Here is a 14,921-nt window from a genome sequence, read left to right as displayed (position 1 = left end):
GCTATTATTAGCGCTGCAGGTGCATTCCCCTCATGGCCCAGCAGTATGGAGGGCCAAGTACACCTAAATAATGACTGTCTTTTAAATATCCATTTGTGGTGACCATTTTCCTTGCCTGCTTTGGGGATTATGACGCTTTACTATGGCACTACTTGCAGAAGGCAGTATTTTAGGGAATTGCAAAGGATCTTATATTTTATTTGCATTTACATAGCACTTGCAACCCCTGAGGATGCATTGAAGTGCTTTATGGCAGGGAAAATGTTACTTTGTAATCTAAAGTTAGTCATTAATCTAATAGTTATTAATTATTGTAGTGAACATATTGATTACTTGGTTAGTCTTCTGTTCTGTGGAAACTGAGGCATTTCCTCCAGTATCTAGTGGTGGATTAAGTTAAGATCTTGTAGTGGCGAATAGTGCAGTTGGTAGAGGGTTCCTAAGTAAAAAGGCCTTGAGTGCAAAGAAGATGGCCTTGGTGTTTATGCTTTTGAATCTTGTGGAGAATAGAGTGCTGTATTGCTGTGCAGGGCTAGATTGGGATTTTGCCAGCATGCAGGCCCAACTTTGGTGATTGATATGTCAGGGATACAGAGAATCTTATAAACTAGGAACAATTTGGCTGGAAACTTATGATGTGTAAGCTTGGGGGCTGCAAATGACCCATACGTTTAAATTTTACTACAAACCTATGCGAAAGCCCTACTTTCACAGACAGGCCTGAAGCTATGGCATTATTATGTCATATTAAAATTGTACACACTCAGCTATTACTAGAGTTTTGGGCATTGAACTTGTGATCCTCCTTAAATGATTTCTTGCCCTTATTTTCCTAGCTTTTGCATGATTGTGCCCCCTGCTTTATCCTGCCATTAATCACGCATGGGAGTGTTCCGAGGCATTTGAATTTTTAAATCTAGACTCCCAAAGAAGCTGTGAGTCTGAGGCCTTACATTGATATCCCCAGGGCTTTAAGTGGGATGGGTCCCTCTGGGTTTCAGACCCAGTAGTAATTAAAACGGACATTTAAACAGGTTCCCATTGGGCCCTCTATTCATGTCTTTAGTTGTAATGCCAAAAACAGTGATCGAATACTGAACAATGAATGTTAAAAAATGGTAAGGTAAATCAATGTCAGCAATTTAGTTCCTGCTTCTATTTCACGTTTCACTTAATCTTGCGTTCCATAAGTGTGATAGCTATTCCAAAACGTTGCATTTCTGTATTTGTGTTCATATAGCATATTACTCTATAGTGCATGCTTTCAACTGTGTCACCTCCAGGTGTTTATCACTGATAACACAATTGACCGCTCTGGAGTTGAGGCTGAAGGCAGTGTGAGTTTCTCGCTGTGTCTGTCATTGGACCAAAAAGGTGTTCGGAATACATGGTCATCCAAACCTGGGGCACTCTGTAGAGCGAGCAGAGCAAAGGTCATGTATTTGAGTTGCAATTTAAATTCTGCGCACATGCAGGGTATTGTGACTTGTAGTGTTACTTTGCATCCTTTCCCTTATTTACCTGTTCCCTGCTGCTCAGCTAGTATGAATGTGATGTGTGTGGAATGCTGGAATGCTTGGTGATGACCTGGAAGGCTGGAATGCCTGGTGTGGTTGACAGAGAGATAGTTGGAGCGTGTGGGCTGAGCAGAAAGGATGCTGCTCCTGGTGGGGCTGTCTGTTACTTACTTACCATCATAACAACCTGTAACTAATCTTAATAAACCTTCTGCTTATAATATACTCTATGGCTATCTGGACTTCCTTTGGGTTGCAACACAGGTCTTACAGGTGAGTGAGTGTGTTTTGTCAGTCTAAGGGGTGATGAGGTGTTAGCTATACAGATGGTTGAAATGTGAGGAGAAAAAGGGCGTACATGTCTAATAAAGTGAAAATAAAGGGAGTGATTGAGACATTTGAAGACCATTAGTCCTTCCACAGGGCTCATTCATGTTAATTTCACAGTCCAACAATTTCTGAATGGAAACCTTTTGTATATTATTTATTTACAACAAAATCATTGTTGCTATTCACTCACCTTGAAAAGCTAATAACCACAGACAAAGCCAATAGTCGTGGCTGGTTTTGTGTCTGTCAGTTGTTTTGTTTTATATCTAGATACAATAACCGAAAGCTCAGAGAGAAGACAAAATACTGGTTGGGTGCACACTATGGGATTCGCAGAAATGTAATATATGTGTTTAAGTCATGCCCGAATTACGAAGGCCTAGCTCCTTTTGAGACCCCACTCTATTATCATTCCACTCAAAGCCCTGGATCGCACCTTCAACACTGCAAGGTCAACAATCCCTTTCTTCACCATCTGTGTATGGTTATTTTATATACATAAAATTGTAGTGTTTTGCTTTGTTCTATTATGTTTCGTCAAGCTGTTTCTTTATATTTATTTGTTATGTATTGCATTGTGTTTCGTTATGCCTGGAATCGCGTTTCTTCGTTTACAGGTCTCAGATTGAGTTAACAATTGGTAGTGACAGAGAGGTATGAGGTTCGGCAGTAAAGTGGTTATAAGGAGCTTGGAGATGAAGGACTGTAGTAAAGTGAGGGGCGTCGGAGCTTTGTTGACCACAGTTATTGTTTGAAGATGAATCCCCCAGCCATCCCTGTGAATGCTGACAGCCACTGTTCTTGCCTTTGTCGCCTTCCTGCTGGACACATACTTGTTTGCCAAAGAACTAGTGACGCCATTACAGGCTGAGCTGGACTTGTGACCTTATCCTGTTTTGCCTGTATATCTGCTTTGATCAGGCCTCAGTGGAAGAAGAAAGAAAGAAAAAAGAGAGAAAGAGAGAGAGAGAGAGAGAGCGAGCGAGAAAGAGAGAGAGAGTGAGAGTTCGTTCGTGTGTGTGTGTGTGTGGTGGCGTAGGAGCGTCGCCTCACTGGTCACGGAGCGGTGTAAATTTAAAAATGAAATGATAAGAACTGAAGTTATCATTTTATTTTTCGTATGGCCAAACATTCATGCACACTTCCATGTTTTACATGCAGCCTGTATGGAGAACATGCCCAGGCCCCCATTCCCTGGCTGAGCGCCGAACCACGGCGCTCAGACCAATCACAACGCGCGTTGTGCTTGGCTCAGGGGGGCCTGGTTGCTTGCCAATCACAAAACTGCATAGGCTGTGAGGAGCCTGGTAGATTCATTTGACGTGGCAGAGACGCAGCGAGATCAGGTAAGTGATTTTTCTTTTTATTATTCAAATGCACCCCCACCCGCCGCCACCCCCATAACTTACTGGCCGCCACTGGTGTTTGTGTGTGTGTACGGTCCTCCTAAGTATAGGTATGTGATGTTGTGTGTGTTCATAGTAATGACCATCATCTTGATAGGCATATATAGACTACATATGCATCTCTCTGCCCTCCATGACATCTTAAGTTTGACTTTTCACCCACCCTTTCTGAATGACCTCTTTTTTTTTACCGAGGATGGGCTGTGTATAAGCCAATGAGTAATAAAAACTAGAAGAAAGGAAACCGAGCTCTTTCAACTCCGAATCTTCTTCCGCTGCCTTCTAGAGCACCTGCTCCCGGGGCAGCTATGACACTGAAAGGACAAGCCGGGTGCAGCAGCTGCTGGCTCTTTTTACCCCTAATCGACGTCATTGTCGCCATAACACCCATCAAAGTCACTTCATGCGAAGCCGTGGCGCTACACTTCACCTTATGCTTTTAATCGGATTATAAACTATTGAGTCCATGTTGACATTTTTTTTACAGATTAAATCCGAGGAAGGGTCGAAACCCATAGCTCGAGGAAGGGCAAAAATGAGCCTGAGAAGAAACGCGTGTGAACTCAGGAAGGAAGTCCTTTGTTACCTATTCTGCTAAACTAAAAGCCGACTTCCGCTTTGAGGTCACAGTTTCTCTTCCTACCTCCTCGTTCATGAAACCGTGTGTCGGATTTTCACTGAGAGCTTGAGAGCAGACATCAGTATTTCAGGGTACCACTCACCCCGACTCTCCCATATCACTTTGAACCCACCCACCACCCGTGGGGCAGAGAATACCTAAAACATATTTTAGGACACAACCAAATGGGACAGGCGGTTCGGAGAGCCATGAAACTACTATGAATTAAATGCAATGTATTTTGTTTCTGAGTGTCAACATTATTAACGCAGCACATCAAAGTTCCTCAGCCTGAACAGCTCAGTTGTTTACATAATACTGCCAGTTTAGCATCATTTTCAAACGGACAATGCATTTTTATCGTGCTTTCTGAAGCAGTCTTGCAGTTCATGACACTGTAAATACCAGCTACTGCTATTACTTTTTCCAGTGGGTATTAACCTTTGATGTTGACCTTCAGGTTTCACATCAACATGCAACTGATTTATCGCTATTTAAAGAAATCGCAGTGGCTACCTCCAAATCATGACCGCAGCGGTGGCGCCTCAACAGTCTATGGATTTTGTGGATTTCTGCCATGTTTGTAAATTAAATGGCCGCCTGCACCAAGACTCATGCAGGTACACGTCAGGAAGCATGCATGAGAACACATTCCATGCATGTGCAAGCATGCGTCACGACTCAAACCTGTCCTGAAGCAGCCATCTTGGAATGGGATTTCCTTAATAGAAAACCCATTACAACATTGACATTCATGCCTGCGTATGCATCTTGGCACATGCACTCTCATGGGTGTTGGGAAAAAGCATTGGCAAATCCAAGACCATGCTCTCTTAGTGCTGAGCTCTATTGGTTTTGCCAATGCGTGTTTGTACTCTGGTGGGATGCTTAGCTCTCAATTTACTAGATCCCACTTGAATGCAGATGTGTAAAGCCATCACTATGTAGAACGTGTTTATTATTCTGTAAGGGTGCACAGTTGGCCAAGGCCTTAGAGTGCCGGGCATTTACAAAGCAGTACATCATCATTAGCGGCAAGAGTAATGCAATGCAGGAACGAACGACTAGAATCTTACCCTGGACAAGCCTGTCACATGCATAGCAAACAAGCATCTATAAAAGTCAACATCAGAGAGCCGGCACCCTATTTACAGCTGCAAGGTTTCCTATGTTGAATTCAGAGATGTGTTTTGTTTGTGGAGGAATAGGACTCTGTAAATGAGTTATTTGCAAATAACAGTATTTTAAAGCTGCTTACTTGTGCAGCAAATGAATGTATGTGTCTCGCTACCAGCTGGGCTAAGAAAAATATTACAACTGTATTGAAGGCGATAGTATCCAAGAGCCACAGTACAGGTCCATCTGTAATTTAGTAGGGGGCCCGTAACTAAAGTTTGGGGTCCAAGCGGAACGAGGATATCCGCATTAACCGCCGATCCTGGGTGTTTCATCCAGAGATTTTGTGGAACAGCCTCAATCTCTAGGTGAAACTCAAGGTACTGATGTAGAATTACCAGGGGAATCAGTCACAGATTTGCCGATTCCCACGATAATTCCTAATCTCTCAGCGGTTCCTCATGGTGCCACTTCTAATCCTCAATAATTTTGTTCCTCAGAACAACTGGAATCTCTGATATGAGTAACTCTGGGGGAGGTAAAGTGGAGTTACCTGGTCTCCAGATGCAGGATAACAATGAGGCGCTAGGAAAGTAAAGGGCAGAAAAAAGTGAGCGGCAATCAATTACAATACATGGCGTTTCCAGGCAGGACAATGAAATGACAATCTGTTTGGTGGTGCACATCTGCAGTTACTGCCACACACGACAGCTGCATCAATTGTTTCATAAGCTTTTGAAAGTAGCCAACCAGCTCTCGCCACATGCTCATTCTATTTAAATGTTCTTTCAAAGCCAGCTGCTCTCCGCCATTTTACGCGGTATTACTTGTTCACAGACTCTTTCTGGGGAAAGCATCCTCATTGCAAGAACAGACACATCCATAAAACGGAGAGATGAAACCTGAAAGCAGCTGGAATCACCGAAGCCCTCTATTTTAAATATTTATTAACAAAAGGTATTTTTTAGAGAGACAGAGAGTGTCTGACGTCAGACCTACGTGTGAATTTTTTTTCCTTGAAGGTAAATATTAAGGGTTTGGTGTCTCAACAGTGAGAAAATTCCAGAAAATGTGAAAAATATCCTGAACAGAAACGAGCAGCAGTCTGATTGTTTGCTAAGTTGCTCTGTGAAGAATAGAACTATGTGGCCCACTTAACACCATGAGATCGATTAACTTTTGCAATAAATAGAAGGAGATGCCTTGTGGATGCCTTCAGAAGCCAAATAAAGCCTTTTAAACATAGGCAACAGCCAAGGAGAGAACATCAAAATGGGCATATGTGGTGAAATATAGAAACTCCTAAGTTTAGAAGGATGGTGGTGAGATATTCTGCTTTCGACAGAAAGGACTTGATGAAACCAGACTAACAGTGTTCTTTCCGCTTATACGATATATCACTAAAGACTGGATTACATTTTATGAACTCATAGATGAAATAAATCTCCAGTGTTTCATGAGTATGAACACAGAGTTGTTTAAAGGCATGGGCAAAGTGGGCGCTGGCCCAGGGCCCCAAACTTTCAAGGGGGTCCCTGACAGAGCAAGCTCTGCTCTGCAGTCTTGCCCTGATAATCATGACAAAAAAAATTAAAATATCGTTTTCAATACCGTTATCCTTTAATTAATTTTTTATATGGGTGATGTGTGAGAGTCTATTACAGACATTTTGCAGAGAAAAGTTGTGTTTATGTTTCATGCAACATCCATAAAAGTTTCTGATAGATCAAAAGAGGACTTCACATAAGAGAAATGGCAGGGGGTCACAGAGATTATTTGCAGAAATATTGGTGAGCTGCTACCGTGTTACAATATTGGAAACACACGTCATGAATATTTAGATGTGAAGACATTTAAAATTTGGACGAGTGTGCCTGTGCTCTGTCATTGAACTGGCCAAAGAGGGCATGAAAGACCTGAAACTGGATCATAAATTTAAAGCTGTTCCGCACAGGTGTCCCCAAAATAAGTTTGCCCCAGGACCCCCAAAAACTTCCATGTCCCTGTATGAACAGTTGGTACTGTGTGGATTCCATAAAAGATTGAATAATAAAGCTCGACTGCAGCCCACCCTGAACCAGGAACTTTAAGGATCTAGTCTGGAACACCAAAGTTGGGGAGAAACCAAACACCATTAAAAAGCCTTAGCCAGCGTAGTGACAGTTTTTTTAAAGAAACAAAAGAGACCTATCGAGGATTAAAAATAACTTCCATACCACAGCTCAGTCCTGAACTGTATCCAGAGGACACTGCAAATGGCTAGTGTACTCCAGTGCTGCTAATATAAGTGAGTCTTGTCAGGATCAGGGTTCTGGAGTTCACTACAGGATCTGCAAGGCTGTGAAGTCTACATGTTTCGAGCAGACTGAAACCTTTGAGCAGTAGGGGCTGGTAGTGGGAGTGCTGCGGGGTGGTGGGCTGGGGCGGGGTGGGGAAAGGGCAGGGTGGGGGGTAGTATACCACGGAATGTGGCTGAACGGAGGTAAGTACATAAATAAATAAACAAAACAAATTACATTGCACACGCTGCATCACATTTGGCGTTGTAGCATGCACAATGTAATTCCTTTTATTTATTTATTAATGTACTTACCTCCATTCAGGCGCATTCCATGGTTTACTACCCCCCACCCTGCCTCTTCCCCACCCCGCTCCACCCCCCCGCAGCACTCTCACTACGAACCACTGCCTTTGAGCAGGTACATTCTGCACTGGCTGGTGGCTCCTTACTAGGCTACGTTTTCAGGAAATTTGCTTCCATCATGCCAACAACTATAAGGAGTCTACAAGATCAATGGTTAGTCAAAGCCATGGAGAAAATGCTGGAGTTCACCGTACACACCGAGGTAAAAGAACCCTGATTGAACTTTAGATCAAATATGTGCCCACCTGCTAAGGCTGCTTCCAAATGTACTCGGAGACTGCGCATTTCCAACCACAGATCTGGCCTCTTCTGCACGTCACCAACGGGATCACCCAGTCTCTGCTACAGGCTTAATGTTTCAACCAAACCCAAGATATTAATCCCGTCTTATCTGATACACTTCTCTTCAGTTCTGCTTCATCCAAGCAGATACCATTGGTAGGCATTCCCTTCTGAGAAAGTTTTCTCCAGTCTCTGGGAGAAGACACTAAGGGCACGTTTAACAAATGACAAGTGAGAGCGAAGGTGTCACTTGCACACCAGCGCCCTTTCAGCAAAAGAGGATATTCTTCTATCTTCACTTATTGCACAATGTCCCATTTCTATAGGGTGGGTCCCTGATCAGTAGTATCAAATGCAGATGACAGGTTGGACATTAGACATGCTTAAACACCAGCCACTCAAACGAGCTGGCATCATGCCATATCAAACCATAAATCACAACTTTGTGGCATTAAAAAATAAACACTTAAATAAATGTAGTTTGATGGCATTAACTAAATTATTACATGACACTCGACCTTAGTAGACTGGCCCTATTCTTCAAGTGCTCAAATGATTTTTGCCTATCTCAAAGTGCTCTCAAGATGCTACCGGGGGAAGTTCTTGCAAAAAATAGAAATTGGAAATTGTGACATTCAAGATCTGAAACTAGTTTTCCATGTGGTTTACATCCTATTAATTGTTCTTATAGAGGATCCTAATGAGAATGTTTTAACAATCTCAGATCCCCTCCCCAGACAAGTATGAGTTAAAAACTAAAGTTCTAGATTAATTTTGTAAAAACCAAGTGAGAATGGTCTATGTCACAAGAGATCCAACTAAATCCACCCATGACCTGAACACCTGGGCTGCAATAGGTGGAATAGACTCGCAACAACATCACACAACAATGCCCAACCTCACTTGATATCACACTGATAACCTGATCCCTGCTCTAATTTGATCAACTAATGAAAATGAAAAATACTTGGAAAGTCCTGCAGTGCTTGACAGAAGTTATCACCTCAAGACAGCGTGTCTGCGATCCTTGAGTGGGTTGCGAGACAATTGTTGAATCTGACGGGCCAAGTGGCAGTATAGGTCAGGGACAAATGTCTGTCACCTCCACAAAAATATGCTGGTTCCGTTTAGCAGAGAAGAACCAGGGAACAACCGAGGGGGGGGGGGTGGGGTCACCTACACTGTGTGCAATCCATTTGGAGAAACTGTTGCTTTCCCAATTATTATAAGGAATACAGAAATTTATTAAAGCTGACCACATAGGACTGCTTTAAGTACTAAAACATTAACTACCAGCCAGATGTGCATAGCATCAAAATACAGACAGGTGATTTCCCAAGTCATTGTTAAGGATGGGGTTGGCTGCTATTTGAAGGCACTCCTCAGAAGGAGTAGAACTACCTGAAGAAAGCTTCTGTAGCCCCTACTTGACACTTCTTCTCCAGGCACTATAAAATCCCTGTCACAGTAGTCCAGCCCACCCTTCAAAACAGCTCTGAGACTTCTGCATCATGTCCTGGGTACCAGTGTACTTACTGCCAGGCGCAATCTACTATTAAGGGTCCGGCCCACACCTACTTGTGCAACCATATTTCCACAGAACAGCACTCACTGAGATTCTGGTACCACCTGTGAACTTCCTTTTTTTGTAAAATTGTTATTTAACATTGTAAGTAGATGCAGAATATAAAGACATATGAACAATTCTGCCCTCAGTTCCCCACCAATCCCCTGTATCCAGCTCTAGTCTGGCAATGTGCCTGAACCCTCAGTGCAACAATCCTCTTATGGACCACACCCTTAAAAGATGTCAGCTCAAGTGAGCATCTCCAGAAAAAACAGAATGCATCACTACCTTGACCCGCAGTCTTCTACTACTGTTATAGTACATACTGTATATGGGAATTTGTAACCATGAAGACATTATCTCAATTTTAATGTGATTGAGTCTGATCAGACTGGAAGGTACTATATATGAGGGTACAATTAAGAATGTTAAGTTAGAGAAAGCAATGGAAATGAAATGGCTGAGATACAATGAGATAATGTTGTACACAATCAATCTTCCTATCTTCTAGGGAAGTTTAGATCAAGCCATCATATCTAACAGGCTAACAGCTAAGGCACTTGTTACAAGTTGGGTGGAATAGAGTAGGGTAGTCCCTATTTTGAATTTTCCACTGGAAAATGAGGCATAACACTCAGAACCAGTTTCTCACACACCAAAATCTGCATGCTTTGTTTTTTTTCTGGGCCTCTCCACCCGATAAATATCAACCGATTTGACAATCTATCATGGAAAACTCTGAGGGTGTGATAATTATCACTTACCTCTAAATTCCAATCTACTAACGGATTTTATCCCTGAACTTGTAATGAGGTCCTAAAAGTGACCTACCGTAGAATGCTCATCGCAAGCCCCATGGAAGTGGCTGTATCCAGCAGTATAGCTAGTCTATATTTTTAAACTACAGCAATAGAGGAGTCTATAATCTGTTTCAGTGTATTTGCTTTCTGAATCCATCGACGATACACGCATACACCGACGGATCCGGGCCGGTGTTGGTACTCTGCGTGAATTTACTCTTCTTTTATCTCTACTTAATTAGGGACTAAAGACTGTTTTGTCCGGGAGAGATTATGTTAATATCCTAAAAACACCTTACTTTGTAGACAAGGCGATGCTTACATGCGAGCCAAATATCTCATCAATTTGAAGCCATTTTTACTTGTCTGTTTTTGGAGTCTTTCCAACAACTAGACAGATCTATTATGCTCTGAAGAAGTCCTTTTGTAAAGAACGAAACGCTTCGGCTGTGTTGTGATTACCCTGGTCATGTTTTAAAACTTTATCAAAATAAAGAAGATACTTGAAGAATACACATGCACACGAATCTAAAGATCTGTTTCTTTTTCATGTTTTGAGTACATCTGTAGAGCACCTGTGCTTTTTGTTTAAACTGTGATATTCCAGTATAGGAATTACATTGGGACAGTGGGTGTTTTTTCGGTGTGCACACGACTTTCTGGGTAGATCCAGAGTCTATGTATAGTAGATAGGGATACCAAATCAGGTGCTTGGCCTATAGGGTTCCACTGTCTAACTTTCTCCCCCTTTAAGCCTTATTATGCTAGTTTGGTATTTTACCACATGTAAATAGTTTATAGGCAAATATTTCAGCTGAACGGTAACCGTTTACCACCTTAATACAGCAGCAACTGGTAGGTGACCAGTAAACCTTTGAAAAGCATCTGTCATCCTGCAACACCACGCGTGGGGGTCTTTTTTTCTAGTAAATTTTGAAAAGTTTGAGCTAGAACATTTAGCAGCAGGTGTTGGAATTTATGGCAAGTGTTGTAAATTCATAATTATGTAGAAAGTGCTGAGCCGCAAAATCGCATAATGCCAGTGGTCATGCCATGTAACAATCCATAGAGACAATGGCATGTTCTATGGCTTTCTGCCAGCCTAAACACTTAGATCAAAATGATAGCTATGTTAACCAAAGGTTTAAATCAATGAGAGAGCTCACTGTAGTCAGTGCTGTAAAAGGAAAAATAGAACTGAATGTAAACTGTAACAGAGTACCTGCTTCTTTCTGAGACGTGCCGGTACCCTCAAATTGAAAATATTAAGGGCCATATTATCAAGAAAGGGCGATACATTATTGCCACTTTAATCGGCAGGAAACTGCCGCTAAAGCGGCGATAATGGGCCTGATAATATGCCCTTGTGAATTCCCATAGAAACACAGGTTCACAAGGGCATATTACCAAGCCCATTATCGCCGCTTTAGCGGCAGTTTCCTGCTGATAAAAGCGGCGATAATGTATCGCCCTTTCTTGATAATATGGCCCTAAGTTTTTCTTCAGAAGTACAGGTATTCTCAGTCTCAAAATAAAAAAGTGCCGGTATTCAGTACCGGACAGTACCAGCCAATTTAAAGCACTGACTGTAGGAGATGTAAAGTCAGAGATGGCGATGCATAATCATAACATTATTTACTGTGTATCGAACTGTATATGGAAGTACGGATGGTGAGAGCTAAATGTTAAAGGGACAGTAAGCAAAGTTACATTATATTTTTTGATCCTCGTGCAATTAGATCGTGTCACTCAAGTACGTGGCAGGGATGGGAATCTTATCAGAGAGTTTCACAGAGTTGTAATGATTGTGCAATTATATTTTATGGGTTGCTTTTGTATTTTTATTGCACGAATGCAATTGCCTACTTTTTATTGTAATATATCACGATTTGTGATTTTATAAAATCACGATTTTCAAATAAACCTCAGTGACCATGAACATTTGCAAACACACAAATAATCTCAATCCTTACCTGCTGCATCACCTAACACTGACCAACTCTTGTATGTATGTTGCACCTGAAACCTGACATGAAACACCACCTACTACTAAACTCTGTGTGCAACAGCACAAGCGCACACCAAACCTAACCTGCAAACTATATCACAGATGTACTCAACACCGCCACCTTGGCCTACAACACCACCAGCTGCTCATCTCCTCTAAACAGATGATGACTTTTCAAAGTTTGGTGAAGGTAACTCCTCAGTAAAAGAGGTGCACAGCTTAATGTGTGCATTGTATTTGCCAGATTTACATTTTAGGAGGAAAAGAAGAAAAGTTGTGCAGAACAACTGAAGCAAAATGATGGTCGGTCCCTCCATTTGGGAATTTGTTGCCATCTTTTGCTCATTCATAAATACCATTGCTCCTCAAATCAGAGTTCACCAAGTCTTAGTTGCGGCAACAGAAGCCTCTCTTAGCCAATGTTGGGGCACCTAATCCCAACTTATCTGTGCAGCTACTTGCTGTCCAAGCACTGAATCTTACTACATCTATCTGTCCATTCGCATGAAGTCAAAGAGGCACCAACATCTCCTATGAGAGCCCCAAGAAGAGCCCCAAACAGTGGTACGTTACCTCATGAACAAGAAGCGAGTATGACTAGTCATCAAAATGGTTGAAATAGTTAAAACCTCACCTTCCTCTACATCATTTCGCAGTGATGCCTCCAGAAGCGCCACATTGGGTTCGAAGGACACCCTCTTCCGGCTGCAAGGTGGCTTCTTCTTATCCGGCTTTCGCTTTTTGTTTTGCAAGTCCTTCTCGTACTGGGCCCACTTTTTCAACTGCTGGGCACGCCGCTTTCGTGCTGCCCGCAAACGCTCCAGCGTGGGAGCCTTCTCCAGGAGTTGCAGCTCTGCCAGCAGGTCCACGGGGTTCGCCATGATGAGCACAAGGGTGGATCGGGCAGTGCGGCACTAACTCTCAGGAACTGCTAGGCAGCGGCACCAAATCTCTCACCATGGTAGCTAATGCTTTAGTGTCCCTCACTAGGATCCCATCCGCCTGTGTTGCATCCACGATCCCTGTATGGAAAAGAGAATAGAATTCAACACTTTTCAAAGAAAATGGTCAGCCATCTTAACATCAACGTTACACCCGCCAACCCTTTCACATGCTTCTATGCGACAACTGTAACACCCTAGGACAGATGCCATGACTTCCGCACTTATCACCCTAGTATCAGAATCTTATGGTTTGTGAGATATGCATGCTACTATTAACCCCTGACTGTAAGACATACCCCTCTTTGGTTCCTTTGCTTTACTAAGATTGCTGCCGACCGAGGCAGAATTATGCACCTTTGGTACCTGTGTATTACTAAGGAACAGATAAACTTAGAAGTTCCGTACCAAAAAACTCAACAGCATCCCAAATACAGGGACTGTGTACATACCCTATACCAACGCAAAGGATGGCACCGTAGATCTTCTACCCCAGATCTTCGCCGATACCACCCTCTAGGGCAAATACCTTCCCACCTGCTATACAGGTGCAACTCCTGGCTGTAAGGACTGTTACAAGTTCTTTCATGTTCATCACTGATAAGTCTTCATTCTCAAGAGACCTTCACAATTTGTATGTCAGTGCAATATGTAGGCCATCCATGGGGCAAGGACCTTCATGCCACTCCGCCTTCACACATGTGCTCACTGACACAAACAGGACATCACGGCTTCTGTACCTAGATGCTACTTGTGCCCTTCCAAAGGCCGAACACCATCCAACCATCTGGGCACTCTCAGCACTGATGCACCACCATCCGCCTTGGTACCTTCACAATTTCTGTGCCTGGACAAAGTGTTATCACCCATGAAGCAAGGCCACTACTGGTGCTCTGATATCCTTTGGGATCAAGTTTGCGCTATATAAAACTTCATAAATAAATAAATAAATATCAATCCCTGCTGAGGGATCAGACCAGCAAACGCTCAGAGAGCACAGGCACTGCAGCCGAGTAGTTATGAATGTGTGCTTTAAAAGGACCGGAACTGTCAGGTACTGTCAGGTACTGAGTACTTGCACTTCTTTAATTTGAAACGGAGCGATAAGCACTTCCCAGCAGGGGTCTAAGACTTTAAATATGAGAGTGCTGGCGCTTTTCAGCAGCGAGCGTATATACTCAAGTAGTACGTACTTGGACTTTCCCATTTCCATATCAAGCATTGCTACAAGACAAGCACTCCTGATACATTGCCACTCAAAGATGTTTCAAGTGTGAGTATGGAATCAAGTGAGAGTTAGAGTCCACAACCTGAGAGTGCAACAACTGCGACCCTGAGAGCACTCGAGACACCTTGTTATGTTATGTTGATTTATTTTGCAATCAATTTACCCCAGAAGGGGTATCTCGGCGCGAGACCAGGACAACAGGTAAAGAGGGCTATCTTTAAAATAGGTGAGCTTGAGTAATTTCCTTTAGCACCAATGGCATTGTCCCCAGGACAGAGAGAGGCAGAGCAGGTCTGTCACGAGGAAAATAGACTCACAGAACACTGCAAAAACAAGAAAGTACCGCTCAGTGTCATGAAACTCCCCCACCGAGAAGGTTTCTCACTTCCCATCAGTTCTGCTTGTCTTTTGCATGAAGTGTTAGGTCTTGCGGCCTTGATACAGTCTACTCTGCATAAAGCAG

At 42.8% G+C, this 14,921-nt stretch overlaps 1 protein-coding gene across 2 annotated transcripts in view; it reads right to left on the bottom strand.

Moving 5' to 3' along the window:
• The window catches only part of PPP1R16B (protein phosphatase 1 regulatory subunit 16B), a 397,098-nt gene that overhangs the window by 314,696 nt on the left and 67,481 nt on the right, over positions 1-14,921 (bottom strand). The window contains exon 2 of one of the 2 annotated variants that reach the window (XM_086932266.1): positions 12,924-13,311. In XM_086932266.1, the coding sequence (XP_086788392.1) occupies positions 12,924-13,170 (247 nt within the window). In that variant the 5' untranslated portion in view covers positions 13,171-13,311. Of the gene's footprint in view, positions 1-12,923; positions 13,312-14,921 lie in introns of those variants that run through there. The other variant, XM_086932265.1, reaches the window with a different exon arrangement.

The sequence above is a fragment of the Lissotriton vulgaris genome, chromosome 7 (assembly GCF_964263255.1).
Source record: "Lissotriton vulgaris chromosome 7, aLisVul1.2, whole genome shotgun sequence".
Classification (NCBI taxonomy): Eukaryota; Metazoa; Chordata; class Amphibia; order Caudata; family Salamandridae; genus Lissotriton; species Lissotriton vulgaris.
This window is presented reverse-complemented; position numbering and strand designations above follow the sequence as displayed.